This window comes from Lucilia cuprina, chromosome 3 (assembly GCF_022045245.1).
Source record: "Lucilia cuprina isolate Lc7/37 chromosome 3, ASM2204524v1, whole genome shotgun sequence".
Taxonomy (NCBI): domain Eukaryota; kingdom Metazoa; phylum Arthropoda; class Insecta; order Diptera; family Calliphoridae; genus Lucilia; species Lucilia cuprina.
Genome location: NC_060951.1, coordinates 64,681,251 through 64,705,958, shown reverse-complemented (window position 1 = coordinate 64,705,958; position 24,708 = coordinate 64,681,251). Strand labels below are relative to the sequence as shown.

Genomic DNA, 24,708 nt, shown 5'->3' with positions numbered 1-24,708 from the left:
CAATGGGAATAATCAATATTTTGTTTGTTAGTTTTCGGCTATCTCTCTGTCATGTGTATGAATGTGTGTGATGTATACTATTCTAATCATAATAGGAATAATAGGAAATATACAAAAATATCAAAAAGCCCGGTGTTAGAGTTGCCAATTCAATGTTTTATATTTAAATAGCAAATATAAATATTCGGTACAAATTTATGTTTTATTATTCAAAATATATTGATTTATTGAATTTAATAAAGTCTTAATTGATAAAAATCTTGAATATTTTAGTTGTAGAAAAAATAATAATGGGAATGCGTAATAAACTTCTTTTGTAAATTCGGACGATTTGAGATTTTTTAATTAAACATAAAATGTCAAACTTCTTAAAAATGGGACAATGCAGATTTAGTATTACGGAAATTTTGTGCTTTGTGGAATATTATATAAACTTGGGAGCTGTTTATCATAATTTACAATAGGTCATTCGGAAATACGAATTAATAAGGAATCTTTAGAGATTACGGACTCTTGTTGTTAGATACATTTTCTCGACATTGAGGTATCCCGCCGCGTTTATGGGGTATAGAGAAGGTTCTGTAAGCCTTAAAATATCTTTACTTCACTATGGAGAATAATAAAGAGCATGTCATTTAAAAATACATATTAAATAGTTAAAAATATTTAACATTTTTATTGATGTTTTTCCCATAAAAGTCATTTAACTTTCTTTTTTACTTAGGAATGTGTTTAAGTTCTATATAAAACTATTGGCTATACTTCCCCAATCAGAAATAGAATTTAAAAAATCGTAAAACGTAACAGTTACGACAATTTTACTTTTTCCACAAAAAATCAAGAGAAAAAACAAAAAAGTCTCACAGTTCATATAAATAAAACTCATAAAAAAAACAAGAAAATAATAACAACAACTAACGAGAAGATACAAATAATAAAATAAACAACAGAACGTGTGGAGGAAAAAGAAAACAAAAAAACATTGCAAGAAGTTTATTAACCGCAACTACTTAAATAAACAACAGCAAAAACGAACGAAGACGTCAAAAAAAATCAAAAGAGAAAAACAAGAACAATTATTAACAATTCAACACTTAAGTTGTTTTTTAATTATTTTTCCGCATTTTCTTTTACACGTTTTACTTTTAATTAATGAATATTTTATTATTTTGTTTTTTATTCTTTCTTTTTTACAATCGGAAGTTAAACGTGGAGATAGAGAGCATATAAAATGTTATAATAAAGAGTAAAAACTTTATTCAACAAACACATAAAACACACATTAAAACAGGAGCAGAAGGAAAAAGGACGTGTTCCTTTTTCGACTTCCTTTCCTCATAACAGACGACATACACACGCTCTCTCAAACATCCACACGTACTCCAAAACGAACTTTTTTGTTGTATTTTCTTTTTGTTGAACCTTTTTGCAAAATTATGCCAAAGCCGTGTACAACTCACGTACGCACACACAAACACACTCTCACTTCTCAGTCAGTCACTCATTATCAATGTATAGATGAAAATAATAAAAGAAAAATTAGAATATAAATCACAAAGAACAAGAGCGAATAAAATTGTTGATGTAAATTTCCTTTTCAATACTTTTTTTATAAACTTTTTACATTCTTTTAAACACTTTGGCATTTTGCTTTATGTAAAGCTAAATTAATTTATAGATGTTTTTCTCTTCTTTTTTATTTATTCAATTAAAACATTTCTCTTTTTTATGATTTGATAGAAAAAAACTTTAAACTTTTTGTGTGTATTTCTTACATCGTTACATTTTTTCCTTTAACCACATTCACTATTTCAGTCGATTTCATATAGATCTATCTCTTTCTTACGTATTTGTTTTTAAATGAGCTTGTATTTTCTCTTCTTTAGAAGCATCCCGCTGCGAAAACATGCATTAAGAAAAAAAAAGAAGACTAAAAAATTTTTCCGAGTTTTTCTTCAAAAAATTCTGTTGAATTTGTTTAGGTTTTTGCTTATATTTCATATTTTATCGATTGTGCGTTAAATTATTTACGATTTAGTGCACTTTCTGTTAATTTTTATTAATTATTTTCCACTTTTTTTCTGATTTATTTGACCGAAACAAATTTTCTAGGCGAGCCCGACCGAACAAACGCTTTACGAAGGTTTACTGTGCGATTGTGAATGGTAACTCTTTGTTACGAAGTGTTTGACAGTTTGTATACATGCTATTGTGAATGAATATTGTATGGAAATTAATACTATAAGGACTTGTGGGGTAATATTTGGTTACAATGTTTTCGATGTTTTTTTTTTTAATTATTGATATATTTTGTTTCTTGGTTAAAAATTAAAACGTATTTAAAAGTGGAATTGGATCTCATACACGGATTTTTTGATTTTCTCCACTAGGTTAGAATTAATGCCGGATAGATTTGCATATCATATTCTGTTATAAATGTCAAAATTCCAAGCGAATCTTAAAATATTGACAAAGTTTAAGTAGTCCACAATAAAATAAATTTTTTAAATTTCAATTTTTTCATGTTAAAAGAAAATCAAGTTCTTTCTCATACAATGAAAATAATGAAAATTTTATACCAACGTAAACTGAGATTTACTTTTAGCATATTTTTATCGATTTGTACAACAATTTTTCAAATATAATTTACGACAATTTTACATTCATCATGACTTATTCATAATTTTGAAATATATAATTATTTTATATAAAATTTTCAGCAGAAGTCCAATTTCCTCATGTGAAATAAAACTCTCGTGTTTTCTGTCAAAATCTTGGCAACCCTATCAGCGATACCAATTACTTTAACACAATAAACCTACTCGTTACTATACTTTGGTTCGCGTGGTTTTGCCAGAAGTAATTTCTTAAGTTTTTTCTGTGAAATTAAAACAAAAAAATTATACAATTTATTAAAAATTATTGAATAAGTCCACAACGAAAAGATGGCGTTAATAAGAAACTTTCAATACATCAAATTTACTTGAAAATTTGTGAAGAAAAGTTTTTACACAAACTAAAAAAATTCCTAAGGACAGTGTGCAAAAGTGCGATAAAAGTGAAAAAAGTGAGGGAAGAAGAAGCAGTAGTAGAAAAAAAGCAACGAAAAGTTGGAAATATACAAGAAAGTAAATTCACCACGACTACTGGGTAATCAGCGTCAAATAAGAAACGTAAATTATTGACATTTATATTATAACATTGACATTTGCATTTTTATATGTCAAATCAAAGCTAAAAAGGAAAGCAAAAAATACACGAGCGGTAGTGAGAAGGAAAAAATAGTTAATTTTTCGTAATGAGGCAAAATTTCTAATCAAAAAAAGGGAATATTTCCCATGTGTTAAAAATAAAAAAATAAGCGAAATAACATCAAAAGACTTGTTATTTTGTTAAGTAGATAAAAAATTTACAAAATCATTCATGATTTGTGAAATTTGTGCAATTTTAAAAACAGCAAATTGCGAATTTTCTTCGTCATAATCGTTAAAGTCGGGTCTGCCTTAATACATTTTTACACACTTTCCAACATCTATCTTTTTTTCATCATTTTAATATTTCGCCTGAAAGTTTATGTGAGTGAGACGACGGTGTGTGTGTTATATTTTTCGTATTTCTATTAATTCTTTATACATGGCGTAGTAGTAAAGTTTTTTTTTCTTTTCGATAGTATTTGAGAAAAAGAAAGAAAAAATATACGAAGAAGAATAAGCAAGAAAAGCAAATTAATAAAAAAATAGCAAACCTACTACATACTACACATCTTTTGACTGAATTGAATTTTTTTCAAAGAATCTACTAAACTCGAATATAATAAAATAAAAAAAAAATATTAATTCAAATTGCAATTAACTGAAACATTAAACAACAACAATATTAATAAAAATACATATTTGAGAAAAAATACTAAATAGAAGTGTTACGAATAGAAAAAAACCTAAAAAGACAGACAGACAAAGAGGCTGTGCAAAGAAAAAGTATCTGAAAGTCAGAATTTCATCAAACAAGTTGCAATTTTTTTTTGTTTTATCTATAAAATGGCCTTTAGAAATGTCTAGCAATTGTTTGTAATTTATAAAATAAAAACAATAACATTAAATATAAAATAATTTGGTTGCTGAATTTCTAACAACAAGAAAAAATAAGGATCATTTGGATGATTAATTTTATAGTTTTTATTTCGAGACATTTACTTCAAGGATATTAAGTTTGTTTGTTCGTTTTTTTTTGTGGTTTGTCACTCTGCCTTAAAAAGGAACATTTTCATAATTGTTTTTTTCTTCTTCTGATTAAGTTTACTGACAAAAACTCAAGTGTTCAATAATATTGTCCATTTATGGTCTGAAATTCATAATAAACATACACAGAGAGAAAAAGTAAGTTTTGTTTTAAATATAATTTTTTTTTGTATTTTAAAAATTAATATTTTATTAAAAATTGTCATGAAAACAATTAAATACATTGAACCTACTGACATACAAATTGTAACTTAATTATTTTGAAATAATTGTTTAATTTTATATTATGTAAAGATGTGTTTTGATTTGTACATTTCTTTATAAAATTAGCACTTGTTTGTTTATTAATTAAATTTAGTTTACTTCCGCCCAAATTGTGTACATTTGCCAATAATAGGTTTTTAGTTCCGTTTTATTTTATTCAATTTTTAAGGAAGTTTTTTTGATTAAATTAAATTAAAAACAATTTAAATTAATTTAATTGATAATTATTTCATAAAATATTAAATTTTTGTTGTATGTGGCGTTTAATTTTTAACATATTTTGTTAGTGCGACTATGGCTGATAGTTTTTTTCTTAGGAAAACCGTTTGTTTAATGCGTTTGGAGGGACGTCCCGGTAGGGCTTGTTTGTTTTAAGTATGCATTGGCATACTGCCAGTACGAAAATACTGCCGTTCCATTGGGAGACCATAAAGCTATCCAATGTTGAAAAGCCGCTTGATAGATTTCAGAACATGTAAAGTTAGGTGACGGAATCCAAAACGATTTAGTCGGATGTCTCTGTCTTAGTGACAGGAGAAACAATGAACAGATCATTGCTGGCATATTGTCCAATGTGAGAAAAAGAAGTCTGCCAGGTGGGAGGGGTAGTTATTAGTTTCATGCTCATCGCATGACCTAGGGTAACACCTTGTAGGCAGCTGATGCCATTAATTGCACTTAAGCCATCACATCGCGACAAGATAACTAGCCATCTTGAAAAAAAATTATAAACTGCAATTGAACTAACGGCCGAGTTCATCTGTACTAATGTTCTCTTTGTGATAACTACAAAGTGAAAGATAAGAATGCAAGTATGATTTAAAATGAATATGAACCCTGTCATAAAAGGGTCATATAATGGTATTTAGCCATATGTGGGCAATAACCAAATATCTGACAGTTCTATTTATTTACCGGTAATTTCCCTTTTTTCAATGTCGATCAGCACCTATCTTAGTCTATGTCTGACTATCGGTCAGGTATTCCAAATTTGAAAATTATTCATCTTAAGGCATACTACAACCATTGCAATTACTTAGTGCTTTCACCCTCTGGGAGTGATGTGAATTTTTTTATAACTATTTTAGTGACGATTTTATTTTTGATTTTTTTGGAAAGCTTATATTTTCTAAGATTTGATTTTGAAAACTACTTTAACTATTTCTGTTTTTTCACTTTCACATGACAATGCATGTGGAAGTGATTTCTGATTTTCTGATTTTCAGGTGTTTGTCAGACTACCAGGGGGTTAATAAAAACTCATTTTTATTTATGAAAATGATAAACTTGAAAATGTTCATTTAAAACTTAATGTTCTTTATATTTATCTTAATTATTATAATTATGTTAATATTTTAGACTCATCGGCACCTAATCAAACATGTATCATCAGGTCTAAGAATAGTATTAATTAATTTGTTTCTAACCGTTTTTTTTTATTAAAAAACATTCTCATTTCTAAAAAAACACATTTTTAAATAAATCTTTTGAATTTATTTTAATTTTGTTTCAACAAATCTAATGTCTAGCTTTAAACCTTGTTATAAATTGTATTAACTTTTTTTATTTAAATAATTTTCTCTTGATTCAATACCTCTTTTTGCTTTTTAGTTTGATTTTTTAGTACATAATTAATAATAGTTAAAATATTAAGAAGAATACATTTGAGGGGAAGTAATTGTTTGTCTGTATGAAAATTGGATCGGGTTTTTTCCATTAACACGTCTTTTCCCCCTCTATATTCATACAATTTATTAAAAAAGACTTAAATAAACACTTACTTGTTACTCACCTAATGTTTGTTGCTTTTAAATTTTTATTTACTTCATTATTAACTCCCATTATCTCTGGGCTATATTTTCGTATTCTTTTTATTTGTGTTGATGAGGTAGTTGAATCTTTTTTTACATATTTTGTTTTTGTTACAAATGCATCTTTATTTATGTTCGGACAAACGTCTGTATTTTTTATTATTTCGTTACATTTGCTCTTATCAAAAGTCTCGTGATAAAGATTATTATTAAGATGTGGGAAAAAAGTGATGATTACATTGAAAATATTGTTTAATGTTGTTTAAGAGTAGAAGGCTTCTATAGTTTTTTTTTAATAATTGGGACAAATAAAATTGCAATTATGAAAAATCCTTTAAAGATTGAAAATTAATATTCTCACAATTTAATATATAGATCATTGAACGAAAGCTTGAAACGATATTTACTTCCATTATATTAATTTTTTATAATTTTTAAACATAATTTGCAAATACATTTTTATTTTTGTTTTAGGATTTTAACTTTCATTGAAATTAAGTTAAAATAAAAGAAAGAGTGAATAATTAAATCATTGGCATTCCATAGTTAAGTGGTCTACAAAAAACAACAAAAAACTATAGAAAGTTTAAAATTCTATTTAAAGAATTTTGAAAATCTCATCAAATAAAGGTCTAGTGGACGACAAATATCCTAGAGCCAAGAGCTACAAAAAGAGCATAAAGAACGATAAAGACATAATAAAGAGAGATAGAAAGAAGATTAGAAACTAGTGTTGAGGAGCAAGCAAAGGCAAGAGCAGCAGGAGTGTTGTTAACCAAACGGCAAAAAGTTTACCACTGATTGCCAGTTCGTTTTGGGGTTTTTGTTTGTTTTCTTGCAAAAACATTTTGAATGGATCCTTTTGTTGGTTGGTTTCAAGAGGAACAGGAGGGTCCAGCTTTACTCACATGGTGTAAAATTTGGGAAACCAATGCGCATGAAATGAGCCAATTGCTGGAGCAACAGAATCAACAATTGCAGCTACAACAATTACAAGGTGGTGGTAATAAATTCAATAACGGTGCTAATTTAACTGCTAGAGATCGTGATTCCATACAATTGCTATTGCAACAATTTGGTGGCTTACGCAACAACAATAACAACAATCACAACAGCAGCAATAACAATAATAACGGCAACAATTCCAGCGGCAATACATCCAGCAATAATTCCCTTGATTCAACCACTACGACCAATACAAATAACGATTCTCACACACCTGCCAACAACACAACACAGGGCGGAGGGGGCGGCGGCGGAGGCGGAGACGGTACAAACACTACGACGACGACGACTTTGACTGGTAAAATGCCTTCACACGAACGTCCCAGCTATTATAATCCTTCGCGCAGGAAAATTGGCCGCATTGTCGACAACAAGGCCAGTACATACAACTTTAACAAACACATGGACAAATTGATTTCGAAATACAAGGGCTGTCCTTGGCGTGTACCAGATTTCAATTACTGTCGCGGCGTTTTGGGTCTTCATCAAGAGATTGAGCAATTCTACAATTATGTACTGCCCACACCCACCGAGCATGCTATACGCAACGAGGTGGTACATCGCATCGAGGCTGTTGTCCATTCCATATGGCCCTCGGCTTTGGTTGAGATTTTTGGTTCCTTTCGTACTGGTTTATTCCTGCCTACCTCAGATATTGATCTAGTGGTATTAGGTAAATCTTGTTATATGTTTTTTTTGTGGAAGTTTAAAATAATATTCCATTTCTTTCAGGTCTTTGGGATAAAATGCCCTTAAGAACTTTAGAAACTGAACTGATCGCCCGTGGTATAGCTGAACCTCATTCGGTGCGTGTTTTGGACAAGGCTTCTGTGCCCATTATTAAGTTAACTGATCGCGAGACTCAGGTCAAAGTTGACATCTCCTTTAACATGCAGTCCGGTGTCCAGTCAGCCGAGCTGATAAAGAAATACAAGCAAGAGTTTCCGTTGCTTGCTAAACTGGTGCTTGTGTTAAAACAGTTTTTACTTCAACGTGATCTCAATGAAGTCTTTACTGGTGGCATTTCTTCCTATTCATTGATACTCATGTGCATAAGCTTCCTCCAGCTGCATCCTCGTCAAATTCACGCCGAGACTGATAATTTGGGTGTTTTACTCTTGGAGTTTTTCGAATTGTATGGCCGCAAATTTAACTACATGAAAATTGGCATTTCCATAAAGAACGGCGGCCGTTACATACCCAAAGAAGACTTACAGCGTGATATGATCGATGGTCATCGGCCGTCACTGCTATGCATAGAGGATCCGCTAACGCCTGGCAATGATATCGGTCGCAGTTCGTACGGCGCCCTACAAGTGAAGCAGGCCTTCGAATACGCCTATCTAATGCTGTCACAGGCTGTGAGTCCTCTCAACGATTGGGCCAACGATTGTAATGAGCGTTCAATATTGGGTAAGTTATAGGGAGATAAAATGAAATTTTTTGGCAATAACCAAAAAATTCTATTTTTTAGGACGCATTATACGTATCACAGACGATGTAATAGATTATCGTGAATGGATACGCGAACATTTTGAGCATCTTGTCGTCACACGCCATTCACCCGTCTCAGCGTTAGGTGGCCCCGGTACACCGAACGTGGTAGGGAATACACCCAAGTATATGCATATACAAATATTGCCTTCCACAATGCTACCGGCCGGTGCTCTGACCGGCCAACAGCAACAGATTCATATAATACCACACTATCATCACCAGCAGCAGCAACAGCAACATCATATTGCTGCTTTAAATTCCTCGGGAGATGATTCGGAGGATAGCAAAGAATGTGATGCCGACTCAACGTCGCCGACAACAGGGTCAACCACACACATTGTGTTGGGCGGCGGTGGTGTTCCAATGACACAAACAACATCCGCGAATATTCACACAGCTGCCCGGATGGATACATGATGAATAGTTGCCGGTTTGGTGCAGCAACAACAACAACAACAGCAGCAACATCATCAGCAACAATTGGTTCAAATGCAAGTGCAAGCAGCCGGAACACAGTTCCAAATGCATGCTGGCAATATCAATGCGCTGAAAACGTTGCCGTTGCAGCAACAAACCCCGCAGCCTCTAACATCACAACAACAACCACCACCACAACAACAATACACACAACCACAAATATCCACACAAACAAATAGTTTTATATCATCAACATCATCGCCACAACTATCATCGTCAATAATAACAACATCAACAACTACACAAACTACAACAGCAACAATAGCATCACCCTCAACAACAAAATCCACATCCACACAGTCGCTTAATGAAATAATTATAACAACAACTACAACAATTGTTACATCGTCTTGTAGTACATATACAACAACAGCAGAAACAACAGCTGCTGTGGTATCAACAGCAACCATCACCACAGCATTGCCATCACCAACAGCAGTTACGTCGTCGGACTTTCAAACAGTCTCATCATCTACAAAGAAAAATGTTCTTTCGCCCTCACCACCCAGGCAGCAAGCAATTCAACAACAACAACAACAGCAGCAGCAACAACAACAACAGTCATCATCAAATAAAACCCATTATTATCGTCAACAATTCTATGTACCACCTCCAATGCAACAGCAGTATCAACAATATGCCGCCTCTAATCCAAATTATGTTGCCACCTCAAAACCCCGTTATACAAATCAACAACGTTTACAACAACAGCAACAGGTGCGGCAACAACGTATGCAACAGCAACAACAGCAGCAGCAACAACATTCAGCCACATTACCGCGCCAACATAATGCCTCGACAAGCACTTCGAGTTTGGGCGGTGGTGGTTCGACATCAGCGTCAACCACTCATGGCATTCTAACATCCGCATCCTCAACAATATCGATTATTTCCATTTCATCGGAGTCATCAGTGGCCTCTAATGGATCCGATTCATCGTCGAAATCGGGTTCGGAATCTGAATCGCGTCCTTCAAATTCAGCTTCTTCCTCATCGGTATCGGCTTCAAATATGAAAGCAGGTGTGTAGATTTTTTATAATATTGTTTTGTTTAAGTTTTCTTAGAAAATAACATTTTCTGACCCTATAATGTATATATTCCGAGTTTTTATAACGGAGTCGATTAAGCTAATGTCCGTCTGTCTGTCCGTCTGTATGTTTGTTTAAATCAATTTTCTGAATACCGCACATATCTTCGGAAACAAAATGTTTAACAATTCTGGTAGACATACTTTCGAGAGTTTAAAATAAATAAAATCGGTTTATTAGCGGAGATATGAGTAAAAATCCGAGACAGCCTTTACATGGTGAAGGGTATATAATATAGTTATATATTCGTCCGAATATAGAACTTTTACTCGTGTTTTAAGGATGTTTACAGAATATACTTTATTTAACCTTTTCTTAACAAACATTTTTACATCTAATTTTTTTATTTATTTTCATGTTTCAAACAATAAGATCGACCGGCAAATCGTTCTTATAAGGACAATAATGAGAAGAAGAAAACCAAAAAAGCCACCAAATCGAATAAATGGAAGTAAAGTATATTAATTTAAAATTATATATATATTGAAATAATATTTAACAAACAAAATACCAACCAACAAAACTTAAAGCATTTAGAAATTGTATGAAATGAAACAGAAACCAAACAGCAACTATTTGAGATAGAAGAAAGAAAGCCTTTAAAACAGAAAAAAATACATCAATCAATCTATAAGTCTTTATTTTTCTTGCTCTCTGTTCTTTCTCTCTCTCTCTCTATGAAACTCTACTCTTAGTATGATAAGCAATATGTTATTAGCTTCACCTATAACTTAAACAAAACCAATTAACCAAACGAAAAAAATGAGTAAACAAATAAGGTATACAACACTCCTTACCGCTCCTACCTTTTCCTTATTCCTATTCATCATCATGATCAACATTTACTTCAACTTAAACCTACGCTACTAAAGCTGCAGCATCTTTAACATGATTGTGTTTTATTATCATCATGATCATTAATATACAAATTTAAATTTTGAAGGAATACACTTTCACACATACAAACACAAACATACACCTTTTTAAAATACAACAACGAATTGTAGACAAAATGAATAATAATAATAATGAAATATAAATATAAACTTTAAATGAAGTCATTGTTAGCTAAAGCAAAAAAAAGAAAAAAGAAAAAAATATTAAATAATAATAATAATATGCAAACACTTTAATGAATATACATACATACATAACATAACTTTACATAAACATACCGATACATAGCTACAGAACAATTACAGAAATACCCAACAAAACATACTACATATAGGCCTCTAAACATAGTAACTAAACTTAATAAAAGAAATTATGAAAAAAAAACAACAAAAATAACTTAAATAATATAACTTAACTTAAATGTTAAGTTAACAAATGAAATAAATCTTAAGTAATTACTGTTGTTGTAGTAACATTAAAACCAACAAACATAGAAACAACAGCAACAACATTAAACCATGTGTAGTTTGTAAATTGTATTCAGCACTTTACAATATTAACAAGAACAAAAAAATATAAACAAATTAAACTTTCCTTAAAACCAACATCCCCTCCCCCGCCCTTCCTCCCTCGTTGTTGATTACAAATTTAAGGCGGCAAAATAAATTTTCAAACATTTTCTCTTTTACATATTTTAATTGTTATTATAACTTTTTACAATTTCTTTGCTTTGTTGTATTTTAATGTTTTTAAATATGTTGTAAATATTTACTTAACAATTTTTCAAATATTTGCTTGTTGAAGTAATTAATTTTTTTTTTAATTTTCCAATACCAAGCTGTTGGCATTAAAAATTGTTAATAAAAATTCAAAGCTTACAAAAAAAGCTGTTGAAAATTGCTTTTAATTAAATAAATTTAAACAAAATTACAGCATTTATTTTGTTATTAAAGCAATTAAACTTTCAAAGGTTAAAAGGTAGCAATAACCATAAAAACAAACTTTATTTTAAAAATATTTCACATTTTTTTAATATTTCATTTATAGTTTTGATATTTGCAGCAGCTGTTTTAAAATTTTCAAAACTTTTAAAATGTTTAAACTTTTTTGGTTAAAAAAAATTTAAAATATTTTAAATTGATATTTTGTCAAAAATTTCGCAAAATTATTTAGGAATTTTCCATGCATAACATTTGATATTTTTTCAAAAATTTTGTATTGATTTTTTTTAATTTAAAATAATTTTCATATATTTTTTTGTATAGAAAATTTCCCTCCCTTTTTAAAATTTAAACATTTGTTTCCATTTTCACCTAAAACTTACTCTCGATTTGCTTTAATAAAGAGACTCCATCGGCTGAAAATCTTGTTCAATCTAGAAAGCTTTTTTCAATATTCTAGAAATTTCTTAAAAAATTTTCTAATGTTTAATTATTTTTCAAGCATTTTATAAAGTAATTTTATAAAAAAATTAAAATTGTGTGTATTTTTTACGATGACACCTTATAATTGACTGTTTTTCAATATGAGAAACATTATTAAACGTCCTCAAGTTTAAATAATTAACTGAAATTCTAAAAAATGTTGCATTTTGAAAATATTGATCTTAGTCTCAAAAAAAAATTCTATAAAGTGCAAAAATGTGAGATTTTAAGAAAAATAATGAAAATTTAGGAAAATGCAACTAATTTTCTTTGTTAATACAATTTTGGTTTTCAGTTTTTTTACAAAAGTGCAAAACTAAGAAATAATGCAATATTTTTATTATGACCTAAGTAATAGGTGATCTCTTTTAAGGTAGCAAATTTAAGAAAAAGCGGAGGAAACAATTTTGCATGTAAAAATTTAATTTTTCTTTAAAAAGGCAACATTTTTAATAGCATTGAGGACAAAGATTTTGCACTTTTCTGAAAAAAGTTAGAAATTTCCATTTTTTAAGAAAAATTATAAGAATTTTGCGCATTTCTAATAAAAAAGGTCTCTTTTAATAATAACGGCATCATCATTTTGCACTTTTTGTAGAAGAAAAAAAAAACGCATAAATTGTATTTTACTGAAAAAGGCAATGAGGACAATTATTTTGTAAAAAAGTTAAACAATTTAAACAAGTGACAAGAATTTTGCACTTTTCTAAAAAAAATCAACATTTCCAATGTAATGAAGGGCACAGATTTTGTATTATTGATAAGGCAAATTTTTGCCTTATCCTTTGAGGAAAAAAATTTAGCACTTTTTGGAAAAAATGCAGAGATTTTAACCTTTTTAAGAAATATGACAACAATTTTAAAATAATTGCATTTTTGGGAATAAAGTGAAAAATTGTATACTGTTTAGGAAGAAAAAGCAATGTTGAACTTATAAAAAAGGCAAAATTATTGAACTTGCAAAAATTGCATTATTCTAAAGAAGGCAACATTTTGCAATAATCTTGCACAATTTAAAACAATTGCACTTTTCTAAAAAATGGCAATATTTCCGTAATATTTTGCAAATTTCAGAAAATTTTCAGATTTTAAGAAAATTTCACTTTTTAATAAAAATCTGCAATATTTTCAATAGTATGAAGGCATAAATGTTGCACTTTTTGTTCAGAATTTTATACTTAAAAAAAGAAAACTTACAAAATTCCACTTTTCAAGGAAAAACAATTTCAATACTATTGAGGATAACATTTTTTTGTATTTTTTGGCAAAAAGTCTAAAATTTTTACAAAAATAATTGAAGAATATTGTATTTTGAGAAAAAAATGCAAAAAATACTCTTTGCAACATTTTTGATAGAATTGAGATAAACATTTTTTATTATTTTTGCAAAATTTCTTAAATTTTTACAGAAAAATATCGAGAATATTAAATTAAAATAAGGAAAAGGAATAATACAATAGCATTGAGGTAAACATTTTGCCTCAATGCATTCTGCCTTAAAAAAGGCAATTATTTTAAACTTTGTATTTTCTAAGAAAAAAATGCAATTTTTTTTAAAAGACAACAAGAAATAAAGTCAAAAAATGCACTTTCTAAGGGGGGAAATAGGCATAAATACTACTACAACAATTATGCACTTTTAAGAAAAACGCGGCAAAAAATGCAATTTCTAAGAAAAAACTCAACATTTTTAAAAGATTTGAAAAAAGGCAAAAAAAAAATTGGAAATTTTGCGGCAAAAAATGCAATTTCTATGAAAAAACTCAACATTTTTAAAAGATTTGAAAAAAGGCAACATTTTTTTGAAATTTTGCACTTTTAAGAAAAAAAGAGGCAAAAAATACACTTTTTAAAGAAAAATTCCACATTTTTAATAGAATTGAGGATAAATTATACTTTAATTTAAAACCTTTATGGTAAAATTGTTACAAAATAAAGCTATAATTTTGTTGACATTAGTGATTGGCAACTACGCCAAGGCGAAAAAGAACTGTTCTGTTTTGTTTAACAAATTGTTTGATAATTAAATTTATAATTTGTTTCTACTATTACAATTGTTGTTGATGGTTAATTAAATTTCCAAAACTCCTCCCTTAAACACATCTTCCCTGCCTTTTAAACACTTACTTAAGTAGGAATTATTAATAACAAGCATTTTTTTTAATTTGTTTTCATTATTATGATTATTTTACTTTAAAGAAAATAACTAAACAATAACCCTTTTTATAAGAAAACAACAAGCGACTTTAAATAATATTGCAACATTTTAAAAAGGGGACTTTTTTTTCGCTACAAGATGATTTTTATTTTTTTTTTTCGTTTTAAAAATTTAATGAAATTTAACATTAAAGAAAACTTACTATACACAAAAATATAACAATTAATTTAATTAAATAATTTTATTTTAACAAAAAGCATTAAGAATAAAACAAATATAAATTGAAAATATAAACGTTAAATAGCATAGAGTTAAAGTAAGGTTTTTCTTATTTTTTTTTTTGCAATGAATTGCCTTACATTATATTTAAAAAAAATCAACAAACAAGTTTATTTATTTTTTAAGGGCTAAAAAAACAGTTACATTAAACATTAATTAAACATTTAAAGAAATTAAGTCAATATAGTTTAAATACTTTTTTTGCTGTTATTACATTTTATTAAGTTTAACATAATTTTGCTAAAGAGATTTGTGTTTTTCTTTTCTTTTCTATTAATTTTTAAATAATTTGCTTTAAAAACATAAATAAATGAATGAATTCTTTTGAAAATTTTAAAAGCTTAAAGCCATTTTAAAGTTTATAAAATATAACTAAATAAAGTTTTAGTTTAAAAGAAAACTTCCACTGAGAAATATTTATTTAAAATATTTAATGAAATGAATTTGTAATGGAATGTTATTAAAACGGTTTAGTTTTTTTCTTCTTTATTTTTAATTTATTAAGAATTTTGCTTTAAATTATAACTATAAATAACTAAATATTTAAATTTATATATATATATTTAAAAATACTACAAACATTTATATTAATATATAAACTTATTTAATATTTTTAATTTTAATTTAAAAACAACAAAAAGTTAATACTATTTACTAACCTTAGTTTTCGTTATTATCATTATTATTATCAAGAAAAGGAATATTTTTAATTAAAAAACAAAAACAAATTATTAATTATGCTTAAATCTAAAAAAAGACTTGTAAAAAGTAAAACTTTATGCTTTTAAGCCCTTTCCCTATTTCCACCCTTCCCCCCTTTACCCGCCTCTACTTGTTGTGTTTAAGTTAAACTTAAGTTTCTTTTTTATTATTATTTTTCTACAAATTTTTGATTTTACCAAAAATCTTAATAATTCCTTTCAATTGTTATTAATTATTTACTAAAATCACAGAAAATCTTAGAAAAAATTTAGTTTCTTTTTTTTTTTGTTTAAACAAAAAACTGCCATAACTTGCTTATAAGGAAATTTTCTTTAAAAACAAATTTTTAAATATTTCAAGAAAATTTTAAATAATGATGTTTTTTAAAAGGCCGCTTTAATTTTTGCTTAATAAAGTTTTCTTTTTTATAATTTTATAAAGTTTAATAGGTTTTCTGAATTGTGTTTTTCAAAGACAATAACTTTTGCCATATTTAAGTTAAGATTGGGCCTTAAAAATGGAAAAGTTTTTAAGAGCCAAAAAGAACTTTTTGAAACAATTCATTTTTTTGGATTTAAAAAGTAAATAAAAAAATTTTTAAAAATATATAAAAATATTCTTCAAAAAGCTTAAACTAAGCTAAATTAAACAAAAAAATATTTAACTATATTTGCTTTAAATAAAATAATCCCCCTAAAACAAAAAGTTTATTGTCGCACAAAACCACAATTCAAAATTTTAAAAACAAAACTGACCAAAAAACAAAAAACAATTATAAATTTGCCTCCAAATAAAAGCAAAAAAAAAAAAAAAAACACTTTAAACAAAAAATTTCTACATTAACACATCATCATTATAAAATTTTCTTTCAAGTCATGAGTGAAATTATAAAAAAATAAAACTAAACTTAATAAATCATTGATGACAAAATAAAGCAAATACAAGAATTACAAAAAAATAAAGAAATAAATTAAATAAATAAACTAAATTTTAAACAAATGAAAAGAACATAAAGTAATGTTGTAGAAAAAGAAAGAAAAGCTAAGGAATAATAATAATAATAATAAAAAACAAACAAACAAAACCAACAAATCAATAAGAAAACAAAAATATCTTTGTAATTATTATATTAATACTATAAACTATAATTATTATAAATAATATTATTATTAATTAGTTTTAATACAAAAAAAAAACAAATACAAAAAAAACGTAATGTATATTGTAATATTTTTCTTATTTAATTTTATCAAAACAAAAAAATCAAACTCAAAATTTTTTTTAAATTTAACTTTTTATAATTTTTTTTCATTATTTCTTTTTGATTTTTTTCACTCTCTCTTGAATAACTGTGTAAAATGTGAATTTTTTTTCATTTGTAAAACAAAATTATTATTAAAGAAACAAATATATATTTAAAGAAAAAAAGAATTAATTATAAAAAAAAAATCACAAAAAAAATATTTAAAATATATACTACGTTAACAACAAGAACAACAAACAAACAAAAAAAATCATACAAAAAAATTAATAAAATTTTCAAAAAATCACCCTGTATTATTGCAAAACATTTAATATGGGGTTATAAAAAATTTAAAAACCTAAAAAAACTAAACAAAAACAAATTGTGTTTTATTTATTTTTTTTTTTATAAAAAAAAGAAAATGTGTGGATATCTGAAGAAAGGTAGGCGCTTACGTTAACCCTGAAATTGATATCCAAGCAAGCACAAACTTGTTGTGTAATCTATTTGATAGGCAGAGTGAAGTTTTGAATACTGATTCAAAAGACACTGACGTCTATGATTCTGAGCATAATGAAGATGATCGAAGTAAATCTCAAACTTGAATACCAAGGGCAGGATTTAGAATTAATCCCAGCGCTGTTGGCTTATAACGTTATCATATGTTGTACACGGTTTGTTTTCAAGTTTGTTGTCGCCCCCATAGACGCCCTACTTGATATTATTGAATCCATAGTATATCCTGCCTTGTTTCTCTTGGAGTAACGGTAACTATTCCTTATTAGAACTAAAAACCTTTCCAAAAAAGTCATACCCAAGAAAGCTCAAATTTGATGAATGATTTATTTAATAGAGTAAAGTTTTTAAATATTGATTCAAAATACGCCGATGTAACAGTCCCCAGATCATGGTAAAGGTGGTAAAAGTGAATGTTCATCATTTTAAAGCAGCTTCAGCTGCATTACACCTCCGCCTTGCATACAACAACATATTTACTATACTAAGAGAACTTGATCTATTCAATAGCCAGGGTGATGTTTCCAAGTACCTATTCAAAATCATTTTAAAGCTGCTGGAGGATCTAACAATGATACAAGAGCAGTGGACCCGATAGAAGTCCATCATGATAGTATTACATTATATCTTACTTTGCTTCTTTCCGAGTAACGTTAACGAATCCTTACTAAGGGCTACAACCAACTTTATGATCGCATCTTCAAAGTTTTAAAACTATATTATATTCTAGTAGAACACCGCTATTTATCTCGACCTGCGAAGAATTTTACTGAGGGACATCGAGTTTTGCGCCGGGTCACACTTTTAACAGATTTGATCTGTGATCCTTTTACAACAGTAGTTTTGCGGAGATGGGTCAGGATTCTCCTTGACATATTATCACCTATTTATAAAAATCTATTTTTACAGATTTTCACTTTTTTCTTAACTATAGTGTTTCAGATATAAAAATAGAACTTTTTTTAAGAAATAGGAATGATTTTCGCAATTTTCTGCAAATAGAACGTGAACACAGATTTTCACTATTTTCTTTACTAAGTAAGGATCTACAGGCGATTTTAGATTTTTCATATGAACATTGATTTCTAGTGTGATGAGTGATCGATTTTCTGATTTCTTGTGTTAAGTATAAATAAAGATCCAAAGGAGAATATGTTTGCACTGTATACTACTTTGGATCTTTTTTTATTTTTTTTTACAACCGATCAGTTATTCGGTACCAGATGGTGAGTTTTACTGTTATCAAACGGTACGGCGCTCATATTCGAATACAAACTATACTAACAGTATTTATATATATGTTATACGATACTCAAATGTTGATCATCTCTACAAATGCGGACACTTTTTTTTCTGGAGGCTTCACTAGCAAAAAACGTTTGATTCACGATAGCCCTATTCAAATTGAGAGCCCGTTCGGAAATGCTTCATAGTGCTGCATTCGATTGCAGTTTATTGGCATTAGTATTGGAAACTAATCAGATGCTGTGATGCATTTCCGAGACAAGACCTTATAGAGATATGTACGTATAAATGAGATATAATTCAGTTTGTAATTGAACGTAAATTACAAATGTTCTTGCGAATAAATTTCTTACAAAAGTTTGAACTTACCGTAATATTGACACTTAGGTAATGAGTTAAGTATATAATGCTGCTAAATTTATTTCTGAATGTTATATTCATTATGTTCGTTAAATATATAATATATATCATTTAAATCTATTAAATACTCTTTTTTTTATAAAAAGTTAATATTATTTTGAAATATTATAAAGGTGAATAAATAAAACTAAAAATTTCACTTATTTTCTATCAAATCTTACATCAATTTCTGGCCAAACAATTTGTTCAATCCAATCGATAAACGAAGAGACTCTAGTATAGATCGAGGGTGGTAGATCGGCACAACCCAAGCCATATGAACTTATACCCACGACATAGAATACTTTGTCCAATTCCATTATTAAAGAACCCCCTGTCTCACTCTGGCAAGATTCATGGAGTTGTTTCTTTTCACCGGCACATACATGATCATCTCCAATATACATATTTTCAAATTTATCATCCAGATTATAGTATTCTTGGCATTCAGCATTTTCTATAGTAGTCAAAGGTGATTTTATTAATTCATTAGGACCTAAGCCATCTAAACGTGAGTGCCCATAGCCCAAGGAGGTGAGTTTTGTGATGGGTATATCGGTCAAGGACCATAAACAAACTGGACGATTACTGTAAAGTTATATATATTAGATTTGGTTTTTTTCAAACATTTGTTAATTTTAACTTACTTTACTTCTTGATCCAATTCCACTAAAGCTATATCATTATAGATGGCCTTACTGTCTTCATAGCTTTGATGCTTAATGATTTGCTTAATTTTAATAGAACCTTCTTCCGTTTCTCTCAGATTAGGTAATCCCAATTGCACAAATGAAGGTTTTTCTCTGTAATTGATTTTCAATTAATTATTGAAATTTTATTTCAAATTTTCACTTAGTAATAATTACCCTCCTATTTCGGCACAGTGGGCTGCTGTTAAAATATATCTCGAGGATACTAATACGCCATTACAGGGATACCAAATTTTATTATCGCCTCTAGATTTGAAGCCCAAAGCAGCCTAAGTTAAAAATTTTATAAAATAAGTTGGTCTAAAAGTTTTGAATAGATTTTTTTTGAAAATTAGAATTGACATGTTTATTGATCATCCATCCTATGGAGTAGTCTATTGACTGGTGTATGTGCTAGAATATGACTATATATGTGTTATCTATTGACTATTCTCTGGACTAGTTTATGTTTTATGAACTAGTCTATTGATTGTTCTATGGACTAAGCTATTGACTATTTTATGATCTAGTCTACTGACTATTCTACGGAAAAGTCTATTATTGACTTATCAGGGGGTAGTACATTGATAGTCAGTTTTCTGGTTTACGTACTAATTAAGTCGATTTAAAGTGGTTATATTTCATAAATAACACTTCTTTTAAAAATACCCTTTTACACATTTTAAACGGTTTTGTAAATATTGAAAATTCTTAAAAAATGACGTATGAATTTTAAAGATTTATTTAAAACAACCATAACACATATATAAATAGTTTTGTTTCCCTCAACACACCTCGTTCGATATTTTAGAAACAATGAAATGATTTTATTTAAAATTTCTGTTGTCTAACTTACCATAAAAGGAAATTCACTTAATTGAGCAGATTCTCCATTAATATCGGAATTTTGTAAATCGCATTCTGTTTTAACAAAAGAAAAAATATAAATTTTCATAAAAATTTACACTTTATTTTATTAAAAGTATTGGCCAACCTATTTCATTACGTCTTTTATTATTAATAGGTTTTTCGGTATTAAAAATATCGGGTAATACAACTGAAGGTGTCTTGGTGGTTGTTTTATCTGCAGCTGTCACTTTATCAAGAAAAATATTTGAAGGTCTCTTCGGAGTGGGTTTGGTAGTTAAATTATCTAAAAATATATTGGACGGCCTTTTAACAGTAGTTGTTTCCACTTTGGGCTTTTTAGTAACTAAACCGGGATCCGTATTAAATACATCGTGAAAAATACTAAACGGCGTCTTAGTGGTAGTAGAGACCTCTTTAGCCGTTGCAATGGGACAACAAACAAATTGTTCTTTTTTGATAAAATAACAGGTTTTGGGATAAACGTTTTCATTGTCCCATTTCTTCAATATTTCGGGACACTGTTCTAGCGACTTACACATGCCCGGTTGAGTGGATTCTTTGTCTAGAAAACAATCATCCCAATTGTCTTCGGGAAAAATTATGCGACGCTGGTTGGATAAGGGGCGTATGGCGGGTACACATACTGTGAAGAAAATTTAGTAAAGTAGATACATTGTAAATATTTTATTTCTCTGTAACAAGAATAATTCCGAAGAAAACTTACAATTTTCTTGTACTATTATGATGGCGGCCGCAAAAAATAAATGCCAATTTAATTTCATATTGATGCTGCTGCTGATGAACGTTGTGAAAATGATTAAAAATAAATATTGGATAATTTATTAAAAAAGCGTTATAGATTTATGATGATACGATTGGCAAGAAAGTTTACAAACGACTGATGTTAGTGAGCTTGGAAATACTTAAGTTGGTCTTTAAAATCGTTTTAAGTCTGGCTAAGTAAGTCTGGTCGAGTTTCTTGCTGTTACACTCGCTCTCTGTATTGTTAATTGACATGAGTATTTAGGGTTTTCCTGTTAATAGGGATTGATTACATTGAAATTAAAGCAGTAGTTCCTTAGATAGATAGATAGATAGATAGATAGATAGAAAGATAGAAAGATAGATAGATAGATAGATAGATAGATAGATAGATAGATAGATAGATAGATAGATAGATAGATAGATAGATAGATAGATAGATAGATAGATAGATAAATAGATAGATAGATAGATAGATAGATAGATAGATAGATAGATAGATAGATAGATAGATAGATAGATAGATAGATAGATAGATAGATAGATAGATAGATAGATAGATGGATAGATATATAGATAGGTAGATAGATAAATAGATAGATAGATAGATAGATAGATAGATAGATAGATAGATAGATAGATAGATGGATAGATATATAGATAGGTAGATAGATAGACTCGCTCTCTGTATTGTTAATTGACATGAGTATTTAGGGTTTTCCTGTTAATAGGGATTGATTACATTGAAATTAAAGCAGTAGTTCCTTAGATAGATAAATAGATAGATAGATAGATAGATAGATCGATCGATAGATAGCTAGATAGATAGATGGATAGATAGTTTGTGGGCCCCTGAGTTTTGAGAAATCACTTTAATTAAGTTTTGCTACCCCTGCATTACCTCACTCAAAATCTATTCTCTTTGTTTACATGTAAGTTTTTTTTACTTCATCTCCTGCTATTAAGTTCTAGATGCGCATTTATGTGGTACATGTTTGTGATTTCTCTTCTTAAATATTTGCGAAATGTTAATAACCCACTTGAAGTTGGAAGACACACAAGACAAATATTCCTTGCAGACACAAGGAAGGATACCAATGAATTAATTTAAATTATTTTAATCAAATCTAAGATTTAACTTAACAAATACAAATTCGTGATCTCAAACATTGATCAAAATATACTTTCCGAGATTATTTATTGTTATTATTTTTTGCAAATACATATTAATTTAACATGTAAATCCGTATCCATTAATTACCCTTGGCGTACTTTGTCTTCTAGAAAAACAGCACTTAACAAGAATCTTCTATTTTTTCTAGATTATTTTTCCTCTTTTTTTCTTTGTACTTTAAAGGATTTTTTCGTAGTCGATACAGAAAAAACTAGAATGGCAGTAACAAGATATTGTTCTATAGACTGGTTGAGAAGGAAACATTTATCTATCTAACGCCTTTTGTCGTAAAGACATCCGCAAATATAGAATTGGGAGGTGAATGTAAACTAAAATCACTATGGGTTGTTAGTAAGTTTTCTAATAAATTCATATATAGAAAATTGTAACAACAAATTAAGATATATTCTTTTCATAGTACAGTTTTGTTTTCAAAACATAATAATTTAAAAAAATAAGAGGCGTTTTTGACAGTTTATCAGTCATAAAAATAATAAAGTGTAAACTATTTGGTGCAGGTCATGGTGCAGAAAAATAGTGTAAAATTTATACTGTAATATAGTATATAGTATGCGTCTTTTCAGATAGTAATTTGTTAATTGTTTACCTGTCATATTACTAGTAACCTATTGTAGAGAAACTGTGTTGTTAACAGAATTTCCGAAGTTCCAGTCAATTTTAGAACATGAAAAGCTATTAATTTTTTTCAAAGCTGTTTGTGCTGAATTCGTAATAAGATTTTAAGGTCCCTGTAAATTGTTTTTTTTTAATCTCTCAAGATTATTATTTGTTTATAATAAAAAATTATAAAACAATTTTTAGGGATTCACACATGATTCATTAATATATTCAACATTTGAAACCAGTTTTTAGTCTTATCAATACATGAAGTGAAATATTAAAAATTCATATTTATTACACTTATGTACATAAGTACAATAAATCTTTAATATATTTAGTTATTATCAATTGTACTCTCCACATTGAAAGTAATGGAATTATTAAAACGTATCGTATTTTTAGCAATTATTATAGAAATTGCAAGTTGTATACCGGTGGATAAATGGCAGAAATCGGAGGATTTGCCAATATTTTTTATAAATACGGAAAATAAAGTAATTATATAGAAATATCACTTTTAATTTAATAAAAGAAATGCAGTAAATCAGTGCAATAAAGATTTATTAATTAATTGATTTATTATTAGTTTAATAAAGTAAGATCATTTTGTTGAAATATTTGATTAAATGAAGGCAAATACTATATCAAGAATGTTGAATTACGCAATAAACTGTAGTTATGTTGGGTCTTTGACAAATGTGATCTTACTTTTTTATAATTGCTTTAAAATATGTATATAAACATTTAATTGAAAAGTTAAACCCATTTTTAGTACAACTGGCATGAAGCTTGGAATGAATGTGCCTCAAGAAATATGTCTTTAGTGGCCGTTGATACCATTGAAAAACACCAAGAAATCGATACTTTACTAAGAAAACACTTTGGTAAGTTTTCAGAAAATTTAAAAATAAAGATTAATTTATAAAAGAAGAAATTTTATTTAAAAAATTTGAATGAAAACTCTCAAAAATATACATATGTATATATTTATACCCTTCATCTTCGTGAGAAGGGTATATATAAGTTTGTCATTCCGTTTGTAATTTCTATAATATAATTTTCCGACCCTATAAAGTATATATATTCTGGATCCTTATAGGTAGCGGAGATGATTAAGCCATGTCCGTCTGTCTGTCTGTCTGTCTGTCTGTCTGTATGTATGTTTGTTGAAATCAGTTTTAGAAGACCCCAGATATCTGCGAGATCCGAATCTTCCATAATTCTATCAGACATACGACCTGCAAGAACGCTATTTAAAATCAGCAAAATCGGTCCATAAATAACGGAGATATGAGCAAAAAACCGAGACAACCTCTGAAAATTTCATATAAAATTTAGATTTTTTATT

The 24,708-nt window shown here is 28.4% G+C and overlaps 4 protein-coding genes across 8 annotated transcripts in view; 2 read left to right on the top strand and 2 right to left on the bottom strand.

Moving 5' to 3' along the window:
* Positions 1-2,162, bottom strand: part of LOC111674828 (mucin-5AC) — a 50,112-nt gene extending 47,950 nt beyond the window's left edge. For 4 of the 5 annotated variants that reach the window (XM_046946307.1, XM_023435492.2, XM_023435491.2 and 1 more), the window contains exon 1: positions 1,776-2,162. The gene's annotated coding sequence lies outside the window, so the exon portion shown is untranslated. The remainder of the gene's footprint in view (positions 1-1,775) is intronic. The other variant, XM_046946308.1, reaches the window with a different exon arrangement.
* Positions 2,163-2,824: 662 nt separating this feature from the next.
* Positions 2,825-11,639, top strand: LOC111674802 (non-canonical poly(A) RNA polymerase protein Trf4-1). The gene is given in 5 exon segments (XM_046945964.1): positions 2,825-4,376; positions 6,788-7,991; positions 8,051-8,731; positions 8,793-10,313; positions 10,754-11,639. Coding segments are annotated over 4 exon segments (3,111 nt in total). The 5' UTR covers positions 2,825-4,376; positions 6,788-7,165; the 3' UTR covers positions 10,837-11,639.
* Positions 11,640-19,249: 7,610 nt separating this feature from the next.
* On the bottom strand, positions 19,250-21,712 carry LOC111674827 (serine protease persephone). The gene is made up of 6 exons (XM_023435489.2): positions 21,528-21,712; positions 20,928-21,446; positions 20,790-20,854; positions 20,111-20,223; positions 19,892-20,047; positions 19,250-19,832 (listed from the first exon to the last, which is right to left on the bottom strand). The coding sequence occupies exons 1-6, from the start codon at positions 21,583-21,585 to the stop codon at positions 19,406-19,408; spliced, it is 1,338 nt and encodes a 445-aa protein (XP_023291257.2). The 5' UTR covers positions 21,586-21,712; the 3' UTR covers positions 19,250-19,405.
* A 1,972-nt stretch (positions 21,713-23,684) lies between these two features.
* The window catches only part of LOC111674801 (lectin subunit alpha-like), a 2,176-nt gene continuing 1,152 nt past the window's right edge, over positions 23,685-24,708 (top strand). Inside the window, exons 1-2 of the mRNA XM_046946845.1 lie at positions 23,685-23,854; positions 24,133-24,244. Coding sequence (XP_046802801.1) covers positions 23,732-23,854; positions 24,133-24,244 — 235 coding nt within the window. The 5' untranslated portion in view covers positions 23,685-23,731. The remainder of the gene's footprint in view (positions 23,855-24,132; positions 24,245-24,708) is intronic.